General features: G+C 31.6%; 1 protein-coding gene across 4 annotated transcripts in view; it reads right to left on the bottom strand.

Annotated features, from left to right (window-relative positions):
* Positions 1-21,877, bottom strand: part of RAP1GDS1 (Rap1 GTPase-GDP dissociation stimulator 1) — a 129,140-nt gene that overhangs the window by 33,891 nt on the left and 73,372 nt on the right. For 3 of the 4 annotated variants that reach the window (XM_033106321.1, XM_033106322.1, XM_033106324.1), the window contains 2 exons: positions 13,054-13,200; positions 312-440 (listed from right to left, as the gene is read on the bottom strand). In XM_033106321.1, coding sequence (XP_032962212.1) covers positions 312-440; positions 13,054-13,200 — 276 coding nt within the window. The remainder of the gene's footprint in view (positions 1-311; positions 441-13,053; positions 13,201-21,877) is intronic. The other variant, XM_033106323.1, reaches the window with a different exon arrangement.

Raw genomic sequence — 21,877 nt, 5'->3', positions numbered from 1 at the left:
TCCCTCATGTAAAAAATACTAAAGTCAAGGAGAGATCATTTTAAATATTCAACTCTATTAAATAACATATAAGTGTAAACTTTAAATCTTAATAATTAGGAAAGCAAAGTAGCTCTCAATTATAAATAATACAATCATAAGATATAATTGGATCTGTTTTGTAAACATTGAAACAATATCTACAATGCTTCAAAAATATGTATAAACTAATATAATCTAAATGGATACCCAGCTTGTTAACATCTAAAGAAAAATTTACTGTAAGCACATTAATAAGTTAATTACATTAGTGGTTCATGACTAGGACTTACCAAGTTCTGCTAAATTGCCAAATGCAACAAGACACATTTCTGTGAGAGCCGAATTTTGGCAGTGGATACCCAGTAATTTCACTAAGGTAGGAATAACACCCATATTGATAAGCTGAGCTTGAAGGGAATCTGCAAAAACAAATAAACAAAAAAGTGTTCATGCACCAAACAGACATTAGTAAGAAGAAAACACCCTTCATTCTCTCTATTGCAAACTCAATACTATTTCAATTACAGTAAAGGAAGATTAAGTCCAGACAGTTATATGAAACTGTCTTGAAAATTTTTAAGACATTAGTTCAGAAGAGTTGAGTTTTGAATCTTTTCAGTGATTAAAAGAAATTTAGAAATAAAAATAATTTAAATATATCAAACATCAGCTTTCGTTTTTTTTTTAAAGAAGGTCTTATATATATACACCTTACAGCATTGACTTTAAAGATGTATAAATAGACATTACCATTGGTTTTTAAGTGAAAAGTTAGACAAAGTAACATTTGCATTAAAGGACACCACAGTATATGAAAGCATAAGAAAAAAATAGTGAGTTTAATAAAGACCAAGAGGGAAGACAAAAAATCTTACAATCCCTTAATTAAAAAAAAAAAGAAAGGTATGTAATACACAAAATGAATTGTTTGATTAATTGCAGCAGAGCATTCTTTGATGACTAGGAAGAAAAGCAGTTTTAACAAAGCAAAAAATGGGTTACTTAAAATATTTTCCTTTTCATATTTTTATTTAATAATAGTGACAGTCATCTTAGTAAAGAAAGGAAAATTTGGTTTGAAAAGTGAAGAGAGCGAGGTCAAATGGCTTTGTCATCATTCCTTGTCTTCAGTTTCTAAGAAATAAATTGGTTTTAAAGTACTTAATATGCCTCGGATTTCCACAATGGTTCTTCATGAACAGTGATAATAGAATACCTGTAACAAAGTTGAAGGTAAATAAACCAAAATGCAAACCAAAAGTACTGCCTCTTAGAATAAGCTAAGAAGGAAGATATAAACACTCATATGGCTATGTAAGATACTAAGTTACTGTTAATAACTGGTTCATCCAAAGATATAGAAACGCTCTCAAAATTTGCTTTCTTTTAAAAATAATATGCCATTTTGAAGCAAATATTTTTGTCCAAATTCTATTAAGTTAGCTATTGAGAATAGAAAGATAAAAATCTGTTTCTTACAAAATACATTTTCCTCATAGCATGCATGCATCCCTTGACAGAGTTTGCCTACTAATCTCTTTATCACTCTTCATAGTTCTTAACCTAGAGATAAGGAGGTGGTTGGGTGATTATCAGAAAAGAACATAAAGACAGGGTTGAGCTGTCTCACATGCCAGCTGGTTACCTGCCTGATGATCTTTGTAGTTAATTTTTCCCGCTTTTAGAGTGAAGTATGAAGAAATAGCCAGAAAAGGCTTATGCCCCTGAAAACTGATGAATGGGTAATTACAGGTATTATCTGGTTCAGTTGTGGGGGCCCATCTCTACCAGAAAGCGTACTATTATCAAAACAATAGTAGAAAACAGGCCTGAGAAAAAGGAAATTTACACCTAGAGTTCAAATAGTCTAAAACAATTTCAAATTTTATAAATGAATTACGAAATCCGTTCTAAAAAGAGATAGAAATAAAAAATATATTCAACTATGTTTTTTATGCTTTTGATGTTAAATAATTTTTTCTAACTATACAATTCAGCAATTAATGAATGATTCACAATACGTATCTTATAGGCAAATTATTTATGTTATATGGTATAGTATAATTTATGTGTTATACTGGCAGAATACTTGTATAATGGTTATAGTATTTATAATGATCATGCACCAAGAAGCTTTCCATGTTAGAAATTATTTCGATTACTTACCAGTAAATAGAGTTCCTTACTATTGGATCACCTCTGCAGTTCTTTGTTCTTTAGCAGTATTTTAAACTTTCATTTGTTTATTCATTTTGGCTACCTCTTCAAATACGGCACAACTGCTGAATCATTAAATTTCAGGTATGTAAGCGTGAGCACTAGCGCATGCATTGAGTGTGAGTTAAACTCCACTATATGTCTGCATATATGTAAGCATCACACACCCCCTCAGTACTGTTGGCACAAACTATAAAAATCCAACAGTCCAGGGACATCAGAGGAATAATAAATTTTATGAAGGAGATAACTCAACAGGAGAATGCCACTTAGAAGATGATGTTCTTTATGTTCTCCTAACTTGGCATCTCTACAACTTTCTTGGACTGCTTTTACAATATTATGAATTTTGGTTCCAGGGAAAAGAGGGACGAAAAGTTAAGAAATGTTGCAGAGTTTCATACAAATTAAAGCATACAAATTTGGCATCTTTGGCATACAAATTAAAGCAGTAATATCTGAAATTGTGGTAGATCAGGAAAAAAATAGCATAGCATGATGGCATATGGTGTGAATAGCCATAATTCATGAAAATAATGTTGCTTCATGAAAATGTGTTTTAAAGCTACCCAGGAGGCAAATTAATAGTATATTCACATACAACACACATACCACACACGAGTATAAAGAGAAAAATAGTCATCCAACGGACGGACTCATTTTAGAGCACTTGGGTGCTTTCTTTAATATCTAATTCTATGATGTTAACAAAACAAAATTTATACTCAAATAATTCTAAAGTCTGTTCATACTAATTGTAAGCAGTTGTATTTCTGGGATAATGAATGCCCAGAAGAGAAAATAAAACTTGACTCATAGGTTGATACAAATTCTCATTTCGAGATAAGCAGGCATCCTAATACATGGTTCTCAAAGTGGGATCCTCAAAACCCTTTCAGAGGATCAAAAGTCAAAACTACCTTCATAAAAATGCCAGGATTTTATTCGCCCTTTTCAGTATTCACATTTGCAATGATGGTAGGAAAATAATGGTGGGAAAAACTGCTGGGGTTTTAGCATGAACCCAGTCAGTGGCACCAAATGGTATTAGTAATCATTATATTTTTAACCATTACACACGAAGTAAAATAAATTCTATTCTTAGCATTTTTTTTAATTTTGAAAAGTTATTTTTCAAATGTTATTTTAACTTTTTACAAAGTAAATTTTGAGAATGTTATTTATGTTAACATATGGGTTTTTATTATTTAAAAATGCCAATACTCCATTTTAATTTCTAATACAATAAATATTGACAGATATAACCCACATAAACAAAAGTTCTTTGAGGTTTTCAGTAATTTTTAAGTGTCTAAAAGTGTCCTGAGACCAAAGGTTTAAGAACCACTGCCAAAGGATTACCTAACTTTTATAAGAAATGGGGGGTAAAAAATAGAAAAGAGATTCTGAATTTCAGTGATGTGCTTGGCATATGTGATAATAAAAAATATATATATCTAAAAACATGCTAGGAATCCTAGACTTTGGTGCTCAGATATGTTGAACAAAATTACATTAATTAAGCACCCATCTCATTTTGCTTATTTGAGTAGAAACTATGCTTAAGCCTAGGAGAATATTCCATGATTGAGTCTGTTTTGCCTATTTCAGCTACAACTTAGTATGTTATCAATAAATAATTTGGGGAGAGGGTTAAGAAGGGGTCCCGTTTGTGTGGAATAAATTAGTATTAATTCCTATTGCTGAAAACAAATGATTAAGTTTAATCATTGTTTTTGTTTTTTTTTAATTGCCCAAAGAAAGGTTGTGAACCGACTTCAATGGATAGTAGCTGACACCCATGTTATCATGAATGGCATCAGGAGTATGACTTTTAAATCAAAGACTAACTGAAAGAAATTCTTAGAACCAGAAATAGGTCATTCTCTAGATACATTTGAGAGAGCAGGCAAAACAATGCACGATTTAGACTTTTTGCATCCCTCAATGAATACCAGAAACTCCAGGGGAATGTTTATCAGAGCTCAACAAACAAGTCACAAAAATGCAATCCAGGCCCATACACAGCAAACAGTTATGTGTGACAATCTAGACAGCACAATGTCATAAACATCTGAAGACAGTTTAAAACTGCTCCTGACACGTCACAGACAGATACTGAACAAAATACAGAATTACAAAATTACATAATATCGAGGTGACACAGGCCCTACATGATCTATGCGGAGGAAGAGGAAGAAAGGCACTGAGGGTGTGCAATACAGATGCATATACAAAGAGATATAAGGCAATCAACGCATGCGCTGGTGTGAACACTTACCTACCTACATTTGAATTTCAATGGTTCCATGCTCCTCGGGTCACACTCATGGAAACTCCAAAGAGATCTGGAGAGAAGATCTCAAGTTGAAGAACCTTTTTCCCCCTGAGTTTTAAGTTTAATGTTTAAAACATTGGTATAGACAGATTATAGGTCCAGAAAAGTATGTCAAGAATTCCAGTAACTCAATTGATGTTCATGTTGAAAAGGTTTCTTAAGAAGATTATAATACATGTTTATCTTATTCCTAAAACAATGTTATAAGACTATTAAACTTATTGGTAAATAGGACTTAATGATGAAACTGTGTCAAAATAAAATACACAATTTAAAACAGTCTCTATATAGGGATGTACACATGGTGTCAGTCATAGTATAAAAAGCATCCTATTTACAGGTGTGCATAAAAAGCCTAATCTACAGTCAAATGAATTATATATAGTAGAAACAATTAAAAAAAGCAAATATAAATCTTGATGAGAAATTCTAATACAAATTGGATAAAAACTATTTGGGTATAAACAAGACTTAAGAAAATGTTTATTTCCATAAAAAAAGATAAAAATTAAAAATTAGAAACAGTGTAACAGTGAAGTAGAACTTACAAGTTTAAATAAGTTGTAGCTCTATTATAACAATGAAAAGTAAACAGACTTAAATATAGCTACTAAGAGGATGCTTGTGGTTAAAAACTTTACACACACACAAGTGCAGGTATCTTTTTTTTTAATTGATAATGAAAGTGGAGAGCTATTATTCTAAACCTAGTGTTGAGAATATAAAACTAAAAATGTTTACATGTGATTAAACTTAATTGCAAATCAATTATTTTAAAAGCCCTCTTTATACAAAACATGCTTTATGTTTTGCACCAAGATTACCTCTATAATTTAAGCCTCAGGTTATACATTTCAATTACAAATAGACATTTCAAAGAGAAAAAAAAGAGCATCAACATTCATTAGTATTGAGAATATTGGAGATTTAAAACAGTATATTTAAATTATTTCTTGCTTTCTTATAGTTAACAATAAAAAAATTGAAAAGATAGTTCAAGTTTTCTTCTGCATTCTGAAAATAAGTCTTTACAGAACAAAATGTCCCTTTCATAAAAGTTCTAGAGGTAAAAGACAAAATTACACGAGCGAGTGTAATGTAAAAACAGCAACAAGAAAAAACCCCAAAGCAAAAATCACAAGAAAGAAAAAATGTTTTATTATTCTTAAGAGGCACTCCCATTTACTGTTCTTAATCCAGTGACATCTAGAGTGATTATGTCTTAATCTAGCAGATAATTCTTTTTTCTAGATTCACCCCCAGTTAAATTATTTACTATAGATCAACTCTTGTTGAATACTACTACATAATGAATAATGAATACTAGTACAAAGTAAATTTCTACAGCCATGCCTACTCTGATTAAAGAAAATTCTATACTTTCATCTCGGAAAGAAACTGGTCTTTTAAAGGTTAAAACAGGATTTTTTTTTTAAGAGGACTGCTGCCAGCTGTTTTCTTAAGCAGCTCTTACTGGGAAAAATAAGTCATCTCTGTCATCACATGGCATTGCTGAGAGAAAGGCCACATCTATAGTAAGTATAAATTTAAGCCTAAATTTTTGTACGGCAAATTAAGCTAAAAACCAGGTTAATTTACATTATAACATGTATATGTATCTTACAAACATATGTGTTTAAAAACATAAAAATTCTTTGTTTTACAAAAGGAGTTATTGGCTTTAAAAAAAAAAAAAACACCAAGTATTACTAGTTGTCCTGGAGTATTACTGTGATTAAGTTTTACCCTTTAAAATTACACAGAAGTTATATGTAACACACAAACTGTGTTAACAAGATACTGCTACATAACCAAAAGATTTCTGGAAATACTCATTTCCAAACATAATTTTATGAAAAATTTTTTCATAAATAAAATATAGGCAGTTTGATGTTAACTGGATTTTACTTGTAGTTAGAAAACAGGATTACTAATTTTTATACTAGTTAATTTACATATGATACTTTTCTGCCTTCTCTCTGAATAGATATTTTAAGTGATCTAAATTACAGATACACTGATATGTGGCCACAATCCATTATTCATCTCTGGCTTTAAAACTTGTGTATGGTCAATACTTCTGTGCTTTGATACCATCATATTTTGATAGAGTAGTAACATAAATAATAAAAACAAGGCCTGGGCTTTCAGTTTTACCGTTACTATCTAAATATTCATTTTTGAATATAGGTAAACATTCCACGTACAGAGAAAATCTCCCTATCTTCGTATGCTGAAATCCTATCAAGCAGTTGAAATGTAAATGTATATTTATATTTCAATATTAAAATGTGGCAATAACTAATGATGGTGAAAACTATATAAATATAAAAATAAAATCAAGGCAGAATAAGAGATTAGATTATACACTTTCCTTAGAATTTACAACATAAAATAAATGTTAGAAGCTGTTTTGAATTTTTAGTTACTTAATTTAATTCAGGCCTTCAGTCTTTCAAGAAAAAGTCCAATTTGGGAATTCTTTACATCTTGTGAGGATGAGTTAAAATCAGAAAGCCAACTCTGCCACCTCAAATTTTCACTCTGAGGAAAATCTCGAAAATAATATTTAATAACATCTATGATTAATCATCTCTAGTCCAGATATAAAGCAAATAAAAAAAGAAAAACATGTAGAGAATGAAGAACCCCAAACACACTTTGTCATCTACTGCTCTCAGTTAAAACTGAGTATCTATTTAGTATCAACTTTGATACTAATGTGTTAAATGCACTATCATGTATAAATGCACTATCATAATCAGGAACATCTAATAGCTGACAATCTGGGAAAGTATTATTTGTGTAATATAACTGCAAACTTTAAATCATTAACAAGAAAAACTATAAACATTTCATTTTTTTGAAAAAATTTCAGATTCTTTCATTCAGAAGTTCATTCTATGATGACCAAAGCTGAATATTAATGCCACTATTTGACCATGTGGAATTAATCCAAAATATGCATTTGGTACCTACATCTCTACTAAAAACCAAGTTCTTAGTCTGTGCACTAAGTAACAGCATTATTATAGTAATTGTTTAGGAGGATTATGATGAAAAGCTAACCTTGTCAAATTGGTCAAATTTAATACGCATTATTAGCAAAAGGCACAAGAACGACTAACTACTAATTGCTTCAGTAAAACAATATATTGAAAATGACATTTGTAGCAGAATTCCATGAATGCAATCTGCTTCAGTAAAATGATTAGAAAGCTCTGTTGGATGAACAGTGAAAATTCAAAAACTGTTTACAAAGAGAACAACAATTAGTAAATAAAGAATTCTGATATATTTTTTAAAAACCTAAAAACTTCTCAGCTGCACAATAAAACTTTTACACACTTTCACACACTATACTTTACTTTCACACACAGTACTTTAATTTGACAAACTGGGCTTCAAAAGATGTGAACTGGAGATGTACATCTCCAATGCTTTTATAAATAGAACAATGAACAGAAAGTACACTGAAAAGAGTATACCAGAAATTTAATATAATTTTAAAAAGACAATGAAAAGATAAAATTTTACATTTTGAATTTTTTGTTTGTTTCCCTTAGCATTAGGCAAAAAGTTATTAGTATTTAGGAAATATATACCCACAGTAAATAAATTTAGAATATAGTTCCTCACTTATGCAAAGCAAATCATTTTTTAATCATTTTCTAACATCTAGGCTATGTTCTTTCTTACCTGTAATAAAGTAATACCAAAACATAAGCATATACTCAGGGCCAAAGTGCTTTTTAGTTTTAAATCAGGATTATTCCTTGTTAATTTCAATTCTTCTTATTTTAAGTATAAAGGAAAAAAACAAGTCAGCAAAGTTATTGGACTGAGTTCACTAGAAAAATGAACAGTGTGATTAGAATTCTGAAGTTGTTGCTATTGTTTAAAAATGAAAGCAGCTAAAATTAATTACATATTAAGTGACCTTTAAATTAAAGGAGAGAACATGTTTTACAGGTCTATTTTCAGCAACTGAATTTAATTACCAGACTTAATACTTAAATTCAATCGTTTTGCTCCAATAACATATCCCATGAGCTGCATTTCCTAAATCACACAGATGGCCTCCTTTCAACCATAGTTTAGTTATCTTAAGTCCATGGAGCAAATAAATGTGAGAATTATCATGAGGGTATCCTGGAGAGACTTCAGGACCACACACACAAAAGAAATTCAGTAACAGGGAGTTATTAAGATATTAGAGAAAAATCAGCTCTATATGTAAAAATCCCACATATACATATACATTTATATCATATATATATATATGATATAGGTCATATGAAGAAGTCAGTCACAGATTGTATATTACGTTACTCATTTTTAGAAGGAAACTAAGTTTTCCTTTCCTGGTTGAATGTTTATTTCCTCTTACGGCATGGTTTATGCAAAACAACTACAGTTTTTGCTTTAATGCTTATATCATTATTAATTTGCTTTAGCGTTAGAACAGACTTCTCCCTGTATTTTGTGTCTCTAGCATTAAATGTATTAAAAAAATATTACTCTCAATTATAGTTTTCCAGGAATACGTATTGATTAATCATGGTCATCTATAATATAATAAAAATAGTGACCACCAACAGATTCCTTAACAAGGTGTTAAATTATGCTGGTGCTTTGCTTTAGATTACTGATTTGTTTCTATTCAAACTGCTACCAACTTTCAAGTACACACATGCACATGATCAAGTCTGTGGATCACCTATGGTAGATTTAAAAAACCACAGGTCCAGTACTGTTATTATCAGCATGATTTCACTGCCACTTTCAGCTGCTGCCAGGTATATGAATAGGGAATATCAACTCATATAGAGTTTATAATACGTCTAACTTATTTAATGAAGCAAATTCATTCTAAAGACATCTTTCTTCCAAGTTTTGATTTTGTCAATAATAAAATTATAGACAATACTAAGTATCCAGAAAAGTCAACCAATAAATATTTTCCAAACTCCTACTTTATGTTAAAATGGTGTTATATATGGAAACAGTTGGCGATCTGAACAAAATTTTCAGTCTTCACTGCAATGCTTTGGCATTGGGTAACCAAAGCTAGGAAAAAAGACATCCAAGAAACGAATGAGATAAAAATATCTACAATAATAGGTTTGAGTTCCTTGTTTATAAAATAACTAAAACTTTAAAATTGCAATTAGATGAAAATAATATAGGAAGCTCAGCACATTTTCTTCAAATTGGATGTCAAATCATCAACATGCTTTTCCTTAACCACAACTGTCAAATACTCGGACAATTCTCGAGGGTCAAAGAAGTGAAGAGTGTCTTTTTGCCATGTGAAAAACAGGTCTTATTTTCCCCAAAAGGATAAATTTGAAACGATTTTTACTAAATAAAAAGTTTCATTTTTCTTATTCTATTTAAATATATTATTTATACAATATTGATACAACTTTTCTGACTAAGCAATTATAACTTTTTCTATTCAGACATTCCCTATTTACCTATCAAAAGTTCCAATTGCTTAACCAATTAAGGAAACAAAAGGATATATTCAACTAATAGTTTAAGAGTGTCTAGTCTTAAGCTGGGTTGAAAGTTTTAAAACTCATGAACCTTGAGTTTTACACAGCTTTACTGAAGGGTACAAAAATGTCTTTATTGAGTAAGAATTTTCATAATATATCTGTCTTGCATGTGTTTAGGACACTTGTTTGATTCCATATTTAATGGATATAAAATTGGATATGCTCAGGTTGTCCACTGTATGGACAGAAATTAATATATCCTAAGTTTCAGTCTGGTATTGTGAATCCACTTTCAGGATTAATAAACAATTTGAAAACGTTCTTGTCAGAGAAACTAATTTACTGGGTCTTTGTAACCATTTTCAGTAGTCACTTTTTTATTTAATAAAACTTATCAATTGAACTAAAAGTAACTCCCTATAAAGAAGCTCAAGTTATTGGGTTCAAGGGTAGAATTAATTTTTCTGTTAGAGTAACAAGAAGGTATTTATCACTCAACTATCCTACTCACAAAGTAGCCGAGGTTTGTATACTGAAATTCAATAGTAAATATACATAAAAAGGAACTTTATCAATGCTAATAAAAAGTGTCTCCTAAGTTTCAAAAGCTCCATTTTTTTTTTGTCTCAGTGATTCATCTAGGGAACAGAATCAATACCAAATGATCTTAAGTTAGCCAAGAAGACTTAGTATTTAAGTTGGAAAGTCATTAAACACACATTTTAAAGAAAAAATAATTGACACACAAAACAAAGATGTCAAATTATTATGCAAAACAAAAAAAACATATAATTTAAGTTAAAGAGTATTATGGAGAAAAACAATAACTTCACAAACTAAGATCCCCATGCAAGACAAATATAAAAGGAAGCAGAGGAAAGAAGATAGTTATTAATCTGGCATTTATTCCTTTAAAATACTAAAGATAACTTTACTTCTATTTTATCTAGTAAAATTTAAAAGGTTTTCAAATTGTAGCTTTTAGAATTATGGAACAAAAACACCACTGCTCCAATAATGTTCTGAGAAGAGCTAATACAGCTTTCCAAAGTATCTAAGTTATTTCCTGGGAATATTTGCACACCGGAAAAAAACCTACTCTTACAAAACAAACATATTATGCATTTGGACTGTGCACTCTCATGTTTTTAATCATTGTCTTCTGAGAACACTTCTCTGCACATTGTGATATCCTATTACAGGGACTCAATCATCGTCTCCTTTGGATAGGAATTAGGGATGTTTCTAAAGACCATTTAGCCATTTGATAAGCTTTTGTAGATTTTTGAGCAACAGCTTCCTTAAAGGACAAACAACTAGTTTAGATGCAAAACAAGACAAATTCTTTTATATCCAAAGCTGCTATAACTTCATGACTAGTTTCTTTCATTTATCTTTCTAAACCATTCTCCCACTTAGCACTTGTCCCACTTTCTCAGGTGTCTAAGCCTGAATGAAGTTGAGGAGAAAGGAAGCAACATGAACAACTGGCCAATGATTTCTTAATGTAATCCAGATATCCGTGTTTTATGGTCAAATTTCAATTATTTAGAAACTATTCATTTTGTAGATTACCCAGACTCTGTAGTTTCTGTTTCTCCCATTCATATTTAGCACATTTTCTCTTCAAAATGATCAGAGGGGGAAAAAAGATGGAATTGACCCTATAAAAACTATCAATTATTATTAGCTCGAGTTTAACAGGCAACCTTTTAATGAATGAAAACTTAAAAATTATTATTATGGAAAATTTTAACTCAGAAGTTTAAAACTTGTGTATCTTGGATAGATGTGACCAGAGGAAACATTCTGTTAAGCCTGTACAGTGCTAAAAAAATAAATGTAATCCAACATTTAAAAATTATATGTCACATGAAAAGCTAGATTTTCAGCTTCTCCCATCCCAAGATGAAAAGTTTTGGCAGTATTGAACCAAACTGCCACACAGAAACAACCGGCTACAGGAAAGCAGTGGCTCTCCCCTTTCAATGGGACAACGGCTGCAGTCCCAACATTTGCTATTGTCTCTAACCCCAGGCAAAATGTCAGTAGTCATTTGTCATATATGTTTATCTTTTTTTTTTTTAATTGAGAATATTTCTTTGGACCCATGACTACCAAAAGTAAAAAAAATGAAAAATATGCCTAAAGGGCCTTGTATTTCTAGATCAATGAAAATAAAGAATAATATTACATGTTCAATATGCAAACAAAATATCTCCGTCAAAGACTACTAATGAAAATGCCATTATGAAAGAAACCACTGAAAGGCCTTATTTATAGGAAGCTACGAGAGTCTGAACACTTGATCCACGAAATAATTCATATAAAATAATAATAAATGAATTTTTTGTGACATTTAAAAGTATAGTGAAGCCTTCATACAACTGCTTCTATGTTCATTTAATTAACAACCATGTAGGCTATCTGAAAATTATGGACATGAAATTTGTTGTTAGATTCTAAGAATGTTTTACAGAGGAAAGAAACTTCTGTTTACAAATATTTATTAAATTTCTAAAATCAGTTAACTGCAATTGCTCTGAACTTTATTTTTATAAGGCCAGATTTAATTAAAAGATTTTTTCATTCTTACAAGTAAATCTAGTATCTAGATAAAATCATTTTACTTACATAGATAGTGTTTATGTTTTAAAGATACTCCTAGTACTAATATAAACACGAAGCTATTTTAAAACTGTTTATTTTTAAAATGTTCATAGCAAGAAATCTTAAACCATATGTTATTTTTTTTTTGTTTTTGGTAGTAACATGTCAAAAACTAGTCCCATTTAGTAAATTAGACCATTTTGTACTGTTTAAAACACTGCAATTTAATGTTGGCTAATTATTAATTTTATATGCCATTTATGAATTCTTGGTTCATAATTTTTCTAAATATGCTTGTACTATAGTAATGATGATTTTTAAATTTTTCCCCCAGAGATAAAGCAAGTTTTCAATTTTGTTTACCATTCTCATTGCTATAGTTCATCAGCATGCCACAAAAGACAGTCAAGAGCTTCTCACTGGCGGGGTCTGTTCTACTGCACAGTGACCTTAAACGGTCAATTACAACCTGTGCACCACCTGCTTGGTCAACTGCACTTCTGCCCTCATCTGTAAAACAAAGAGTTAAATTAAAAATAAAAGAAAAAAGAAATGTACCTTACAATTTCAAATACAAAACATAACAGTGTTATTCCTTAGTTAGTAAGTAGAAAATAAACCTAAGGGCGTTAAATATGTCTTTTTGGAAAAACAGAACAAAACAAATAAACATGGAAATGGGAATGGGATGGGGAAAAGAGACAATCACTTTTTAAGAGAAGAAAAGATTATTTGCATTGGCATCATATAGGAACTTAAAGAACGTCTCTGTCTTAGGAGTTCATGACTATAACATGAAATTTTTTGTCTCCTCATTCACAAATGACAATTCTATGTAAGAGAAAAAAATTGGAACTATTATTCTGGTGGAATTTTTTCTCCCTCAGCTTGGAAACCACTAAATGTATCTTTCTTTTGGTGGTTTTCAAAGTCAGCTATTATTAAAGAAAACTGTCTGTGGCACAGTATATTTCTAGACCATAATATGTAACTCCTAAATATTAGGACTAGAGTCTTTTTAATGGCATTTTCTATAGTCCATAAGCATGTTCCCTTTTCCAATTCTTGGGAGTTTGTGTTTCACTTTCCTTATTCTCTCCATTCGAGAATACAGCAGTATAAAACATTATAACCAATGGTCAAATGATGGTCAAACATACATTCTGTTATATTTACATCTACATTACATTGAACAGATATCATTTAACTACTGGAACATATAAATAGCTTTAGAATACTTTCTCACCTTTAAACATAGAAATGGAAAGAGATGAAAGAAAGAATATCTGTCTTTCTAAATCTGATTTCCTTTCATAAAATATGATAGACTCTGGGACAGTGCTGCCCAATAGAAATATGAGAGCCACAAATGTGAGCCATGTATGCAATTTAAATATACTAGTAGACACAATAAAAATAAATAAGTGAAAAATTAATTTTAGTCATATAGTTTATCCAATCTAATATATCTAAAATAGGATCATCCCAAATGCAATCAATATACAAATCATTAATGAAATGTTTTACATTCTCTCTTTGGTAATAAATCGTTGAAATCCAAGTGTATTTTACACTTACAGTTCCATGTCAGTTCAGACTAGTCACATTTTAATTGCTTAACAGTCAAGTCTGGCTAGTGGCTGTCATACTGGACAGTGTAGCTATAGGAGAATAAAGAAAGGATCAGCAAAGGAAATGGCTCACAAAGGAAATATAGCTATAAAGTTAGTAAAGAAAAGATTTTCATTTTCCTAATAAAAGAACTGAAACTAAGGTCACATCTTTATATAATCATTGCCAAATCATATTAGACAATGAAATGTATCATTTCTTGTGGTAAGCACACACACATACACACAACTTATATAGCAGTGCCTCATAAATACTTGCTTCATCATTTTGATAAACTTTAAGAAAATCCATTCTAAGATGAACATAGTTTTTGTCCACTTAGTTCTGTACCATATCCTCTTAGCTTATTATATTGTTATACAGATGCAGAACAGGACCTTATGCTAATCAGCTAATAAGATCACAGAAAATTCTTAATTGCCAGGGTACTAGTCAGATGACTCAGCCAAGAATGTTGGTCATAGCTCATTTAGAAATCTAATTTCCAAAGTTTTATTTTCCAATAACACAATTGTGAATTATCTAAATTGTTGAGCAATTTGTATGTGTATGATGTCAGAGAAAACTGAACACTAGGATTACAAATCTAAATGATTGGACCTTCAATAATATGAGTATACAGTATATCCCATCCCTAAACTGCAAAGCTTAAATACTACGTGATTCTAATTGCTAACTATGGGCTTTCAAAATATAAACTGTGCATGCTTTGAATTTAGAAATCTTACAGAAGAGCTAGCTAAGCCTTAATTTCATGAACGAGGAAACTGAGTCTTAGAAACTATGTGGAGCCTATTTGCAGTGTGCTAAGCTGTCTTCCTATTAATACTCAGCTATTCAATATTCAAAAAATTCAATTCAATAAATTTTTAATAAAAATTTATTCAACAAATTTGTTCATCAAATTTAAAAAATGCAATAAGCATACAACTAAAATTAGAAGGCAAATTACCTATTTGTTTGTTTTAGAGATAGTGTTTTCCTTCCCTTTCTTTGCTTCCTTTTCCCATTCCCTTCCTCTCTTCCTTCCTTGTTTGGATTATCTACAGCATAACTCTTCACTCACGTGTTCTGAAGGGTTGGATGCAGAACATAAATTCAAGCTCTATATTAGAAACTACATTATTATCAACTTTGAGAAGAAAACCAAAGCATATATAATAATAGATATGTGAATTGAAAAAATATTAACCACTACAATAGGAATGTTTATTCCCTCCTTTCTCCCTCGCTCCCTCTTCCCCTTTTGACAAATCAGATAGGGAAATAAGGTCAAAGAGAATTTTATTAAGATAAAGAATCTGAGGATGCAAAGGAGCAACAGAATAAATGGTAATGCTGTCTTCTTTTACTCTACCAAAACCAGCTAAAGAGTAGGTCTTTAAAGATATCTTACAAATTATTTGCAATATACACCAGGACATCTGTCATTGCACAAGTTCAAATAAATTGTTTTCCACAGTAAAGGTAGTTCTATAGATTTATGTTATATTAACATGAGTAATATTATTGTTCACTTAAAAATAATTTCCGAAAGTTTCCTTATCCAAAACGTTCATATCCCTGAATGTAGGCTCACTTTTAACTCTTCTCAAAGTAAGTAACTTCTAACTTTTGAAGCATCCTAAGTTGTCACCTCTAGAAATATAATTCGTATCGTAATTTTCCATAATTATGAGGTATCCAATCACTGGAGAAAGTCTAGCCCACCAACTGTTTAAGCCCTGCTACATTCTTTGATGATGACCTGCCACACAGTTTCCAACACAAGTATGGCCTTTCTTCACACTGGGTAAGAAGAGGGCTTTACATCTACAGATACTGCACTTCCATACTTCTTCAGTAGCCAAAAGCAGGAAGCAGTAAAACTTCTAAGTAACCAAGTGGGCATTTTATTATCAGGTACATGTTATGCATTAAGGCTGAAGAGCAGACGTAAAAACACCACTGCATACAACTATTGTGACCTGTTAGTGTATATTAATTTCAGATTTTCTTGTATGTTTTTCCAAATAGGCTGTCCCTCCTCGTGGGCAGCAAATGCCTAGTACATATAAAGCGTGCAGTATTTATTGAATGAATGGGGTCTTTGGCTAGATTTTGGTAAATTACCATTCACTTTGAGGATGAATGTGAGCATTTGTGGATGCGCGTGCTTTTCTTTATGTTTTAACCACCAGAATAAGGTTTAGCTTTGTTTGTTTTTGAAGTTTATTTGAAGGAAATCATGTCATATTTATTCTTTTGTGTCTATTTTCTTACATTCAACATTATGTTTGTAAAATTCATCCACTCTGTTATATGCTTCCTTGCTGTATAATAATATTACTTGTATAAACACATCACAATTGTTTGTTCTTTTGCTGATTATTATTTGAATTGTTCCTAGGTTTGGGCTATTATTTATAATTCATAGACAGTATTATTCATTCATTGAATCTGTACTTCCACTTTCTAGATAATGACAGATCTCTTATTGGTTCGTTGGATCTGTACTTCTTCCACTTTCTAGATAATGACAGGTCTCCAAATCCAGTATACATTTCCAGTAATGTGTGAGCTCCTGCTGCTCACCTCTTCACTACCACTTGGGTATAATTTTATTTTTAAAGTTTAGGCTATCTGATAGGTGAGGCTGAACCTATTTATACAGGAAAATATACCAGAATATACAGGAGCAGGTCTTTGATGACAGTCACTGTTCTGTTCAATAAAGCAGCTAATTGAGTATCAAAAGTATAAAGCATGCATATGAAAAAAAGACAAAACAAAACCAGAAAACCCCACAACAGTCCAATTTAAGGAGGGAAAGAGAGAAACAGATACATATATAGATACTAGAATTCGAAAGAAAAAAATGTAAAAAGAGCCAAGTAGCTATTAGAAACTGGTTATAAAACCTATGCAATAGTATGACTGGAGCACAATTCTGGAACTTTTTTATATTCATGCTTATAGAAAAGCCTTATAGCAGCATCAGCAAATACATTTTGTTTTTATCATTTCTATCATCGCCAGTTCTCTCCAAAGAGAAATTAGAAGGCTCAAATCTTTGAAAAGACTACAGAGGAAAATTGGAGAGGCAGAATGGTTTTGGATGTAAAAGAGGCCCATAATCTGCAATAGTAAATTTTACCTGATGATAAAATTTTCAAAATACTATTTTTACAATTTAAGTCTCTAACTTACATGCTACCTTCCACTTATGTGGCTTAAATATCACCTTTTTCATATTTCTTCTCAGAAATACTCAGTATAAAATATAAATTTTAAAAATCTATTTTAAAAGAATTATGTTTAAATACATATTTGATATGAGTTTTCCTCCCACCCTTTAATTATTTGTATAATAACAGGATCTTGGTTCCTTATGTATTCATCTGGTCAAACAACTTATTTACACCAAAAGTAATAATCCTTTGTGACATCAGGAATGGTTACTGTGGTGATAATTATGATGTAGCATCCCAGAAAATTATGACTACATGAGAGAAATAAACATCTGGAGCTGATCATACTAATAAGCTTTCATCCAAATTTTGTTAAAAAATAATACTGAGAAACAGGAGAAAAGTATGTGTGTGTAAAGATACTTTTGAATTAACTATCTTTTGTGTTTTCAAAGAAGTTTAAGCAAAGAAAGAGTTCACCTTTTTTAATTAAAGTCTATTGGGGTGACAGTTGTTAGTAAAGTTACATAGGTTTCAAGTGTACAATTCTGTAACACATCATCTACATATCACATTGTGTGTTCACCAACCAGGGTCAGTTCTCCTTCCATCACCATATACTTGATCCCTTTTACCCTTAACATTCTAAAGTGTCATGGATTTCTGCACTGCCTCACTCTCTCTGATTTCTATAAAAGCATTCTGCACATAATGCTCTGCAAGTGTTAATTAACAATGTTGGCTGTACATAGGCTACATGCATACATACACTACAGTAAGTGCTACAGTGTCTGGCATAATTAAAGATGGTAAGGAACATAAGGTACAAAGGCTTTTTAAGGTTACCAAAGGCCAAAATGAAGGCTAGGGCACTGAGCAGATAGATACAAATGACTTTTATTGTAAATGTACTTTAGAAATAATACTCTGATAAGTGAATTAAAAAGATAAATTATAAACCGTATTTTTTTCCTTATATTTCAACTCAGCTTAAAGTAATTATGATTAAATAATCAGCACTGTGAACGAAAACTTGGGAAATCTGAATTCTAATTCCATGATCCCTCTTTCAACACTAAAAAAGGTATATTAAAATACCTGTGCCATTAAGTTTAGCAAGACAATAGCATGGTATTGGTGTCAAACGAGAATCTATTTTAAAAGATTCATCTCTGAAGAATTCTTTGGTAGCTTTCCCCCCAAAAATCTTTTGAGAGTATCCATGAACTTAAACATTAAGATCAATCTATATTATACAATAGCTGTCTAAAATGCAACTAAACAGAAGTCATTAGACAAAATCTATTTCATATATAATTGGATAAGAGCTTCATGAGGTATACAACAATAACAATTTTCAAATCCATATCAAAATTCATGGTGAGGCACGCATCTATTCATTGAGATCCATTTTGAGATGAAAAATTTCTAAAATTCCTAGAAGATGTGCTTTAAAGAACAATATTTAAAAGCGCAGTAAAGAATGAACAAATTTATATAACTTTTTATTTTATAAAATTGTAGGCTTTGTAAGCATGAACAAGCACTTAAACTGTGCTGCACAATCTTTTCACATGTCCCCATCACATTGCCCATGATGACCCATCCAAATAGTCACAACTTTCTAAAGCTCCTCCTTTTCCTAATCTCTGTCTTCTTAACTGAAACCATGATTCCCACCTCAAAGAGACAACAGAAGACATCTATAGAAGATACAATCTTCCTCATTTTTTCACCCTCTCCACTATTTGACGTAGACTTATACATGCATCTTTTCCCAATCACTTTCAGTATCTCCTACTGTAATTTAAGTTCAGTTATAGATAATTAAGGGTAAAGAAAAAAAGGGAGATTTATTTTCAACAGAAGGTAAGTAAGATATTTCTCTTCAAGTAAAGTTGTAGAAATGTAAGTTAAGGTCTCTGAAGACCTGAATGGAAAGACCATTTAATGATGCAATTCTGGGACTAGTCTTGGTTGTTGGAGCGGGAAATAGAATTTCCCACTTTGTTACCTAAAATTTGAAATGTTAACTTAAGAATTTCAATAAGGTAAGGTAGATTTTAATATTAGAAAAAAATGTAGTATCACTGAGGTAATAACTTATAAAATAACTATAATATGGTGTCTAAATTTTGGGTTTTGTTAAGTTTGACCATGAGAGAGCTTTTAACCTCTCTGGATGATAGTTACCTGATCTAGAAAAGGGGAAAGGAGAAGCAGAGACTGCCTGTCTTTTTAGATCTGACACTCTCTTATTCATTTATACTGTGTCTGTGTTGTGCATATAGGAAGTACTTAATATATGCTGCATGTGTTTTTTTACACATTAAAAAAAAAACTTTTTGGGGCCAGCCCGGTGGCTCAGGCGGTTAGAGCTCCGTGCTCCCAATGAAGAGCACGGTTCGATTCCCACATGGGCTAGTGGGCTCTCAACCCCAAGGTTGCTGGTTCAACCCCCTGACTCCCGCAAGGGATGGTGGGCTCTGCCCCCTGCAACTAAGATTGAACACAGCACCTTGAGCTGAGCTGCCGCTGAGCTCCCAGGAGGCTCAGCTGGTTGGAGCGCGTCCTCTCAACCACAAGGTTGCAGGTTCGACTTCCACAAGGGATGGTGGGCTGAGCCCCCTGCAACTAACAACGGCAACTGGACCTGGAGCTGAGCTGCGTCCTCCACAACTAAGATTGAAAGAACAACAACTTGACTTGGAAAAAGTCCTGGAAGTACACACTGTTCCCCAATAAAGTCCTGTTCCCCTTCCCCAATAAAATCTTTCAAAAGAAAAAAATTAAAGAAAAGAAAGCGTTTTAAATTTTGCTGTTTTAGCTTTCCAGTCATTCATCATTATAATTCAGGTACTGATTTTTATTTTTCCCAAGTAACTATTACTAGAGACAATAAAAACTAACAGCAAATAAGTCAGAGATTCTTTTTACAAGCTAAGCTGTAAAGCTGAGTTCCTAATACTTTCCTGCTGAGTTCTAAAAAATTATATTAATACTATCTAGAAATAATAATTTTGATGTGCTTTTTCTTAGTGAACAGAAAGATGATTCAGAATAGATGCTTAAAGTCAAAACAATTATAACTTAAGTCCTTATTAGTATTAGTTTGTAAAAAGTGAGATAGCATTACAAAGATGCCATGATAAAATGTATTTTAATCAAGTTCCTCATGGTTTTTCCTTTAGTCTCCACTACTCTGCCACTTTTAAACCTCTAAGAACAAATACTGTATTATGATAGAATTTGAACATGTATTTAATATATTCTGAGCAAGGATTTCAAAACAATATGAAACATAAATTAGACTCATTTTAAATGTAGGGACACAAATACTACTGAGTCTTTTCAGTCCATCCCAAACTATACCTGGGAGTAGAATCCTACATTTTAAACTTCAAATAGCCCATTAGTTCTTAGTGTAGGCCAGCCTCATGTCTTATGAAATTCAGATGTCTTAGAATGTCAAATGAAAAATATTATTGACAATTCCCAAACTATCTAATTACTGAGTAAAGGAAATGATTGGATTAATTTTGCCAGAATTTTGTGTGAATAATGCTCCAAGTAAGCAGCAAGTAGAATAGAGTTTGTAACTATTTTCATTAAAATGTGATTTAAAAAATTGCTATCTTTAAAGTTACCTGAATTGGAAAAGAATCAAATATCAAAATTCTTCCTAATAAGTTAAAGCACAAATTCATGACATAGAGATTTTATTTATGAGTATATTCATCGCCTGTCTTTCGGATTCAGTAGTTTAATTATCTGTTTGAGATGTTACTAATATAGGAGTATGCTTTTGAGACATCGGCATTATCCCTGATCATTATGGGTCAAACTGTGTTCCCCCAAAATATATGTTCAAGTCCTAACCGTAGTATGTGACCTTACTTGGAAACAGGGTAACTGGAGAGGTGATTATAGTCATGTGCCACATAATGATGTTTTGGTCAACAACAGACCACATATATGATGGTGGTCCCAGAAGTGTATAATGGAGCTGAAAAATTCCTATCACCTAGTGATGTAACATTATAGTGCAATGCATTACTCATGTGTTCGTGGTAATGCTGGTGGAAACAAACCTACTGTGCTGCAAATCGCATAAAAATAGAGCACATGCAATTAATTACAGTGGTAGGCTATACCATCTAGGTTTGTATAAGTACACTTCTTTGATGTTAGCACAACAACAAAATTGCCTAATGACGCATTTCTCAGAACGTATCCCCATAGTTGAGTGGTGAATGACTGTAGTTAAGATGAGTTCATAATAAAGTAGGCCTGGGTCCTGAAGCTAATATGACTGGTATTCTTTCCCTATAAGGAGAGATGCAAAGAGGAGAATGTCATGTGAAGATGTAAGAACAAGGGACAAG

Source organism: Rhinolophus ferrumequinum, chromosome 5 (assembly GCF_004115265.2).
Source record: "Rhinolophus ferrumequinum isolate MPI-CBG mRhiFer1 chromosome 5, mRhiFer1_v1.p, whole genome shotgun sequence".
Classification (NCBI taxonomy): domain Eukaryota; kingdom Metazoa; phylum Chordata; class Mammalia; order Chiroptera; family Rhinolophidae; genus Rhinolophus; species Rhinolophus ferrumequinum.
The sequence above is the reverse complement of the archived record's forward strand: the minus strand, read 5'-3'. Positions and strand labels throughout refer to the sequence as shown.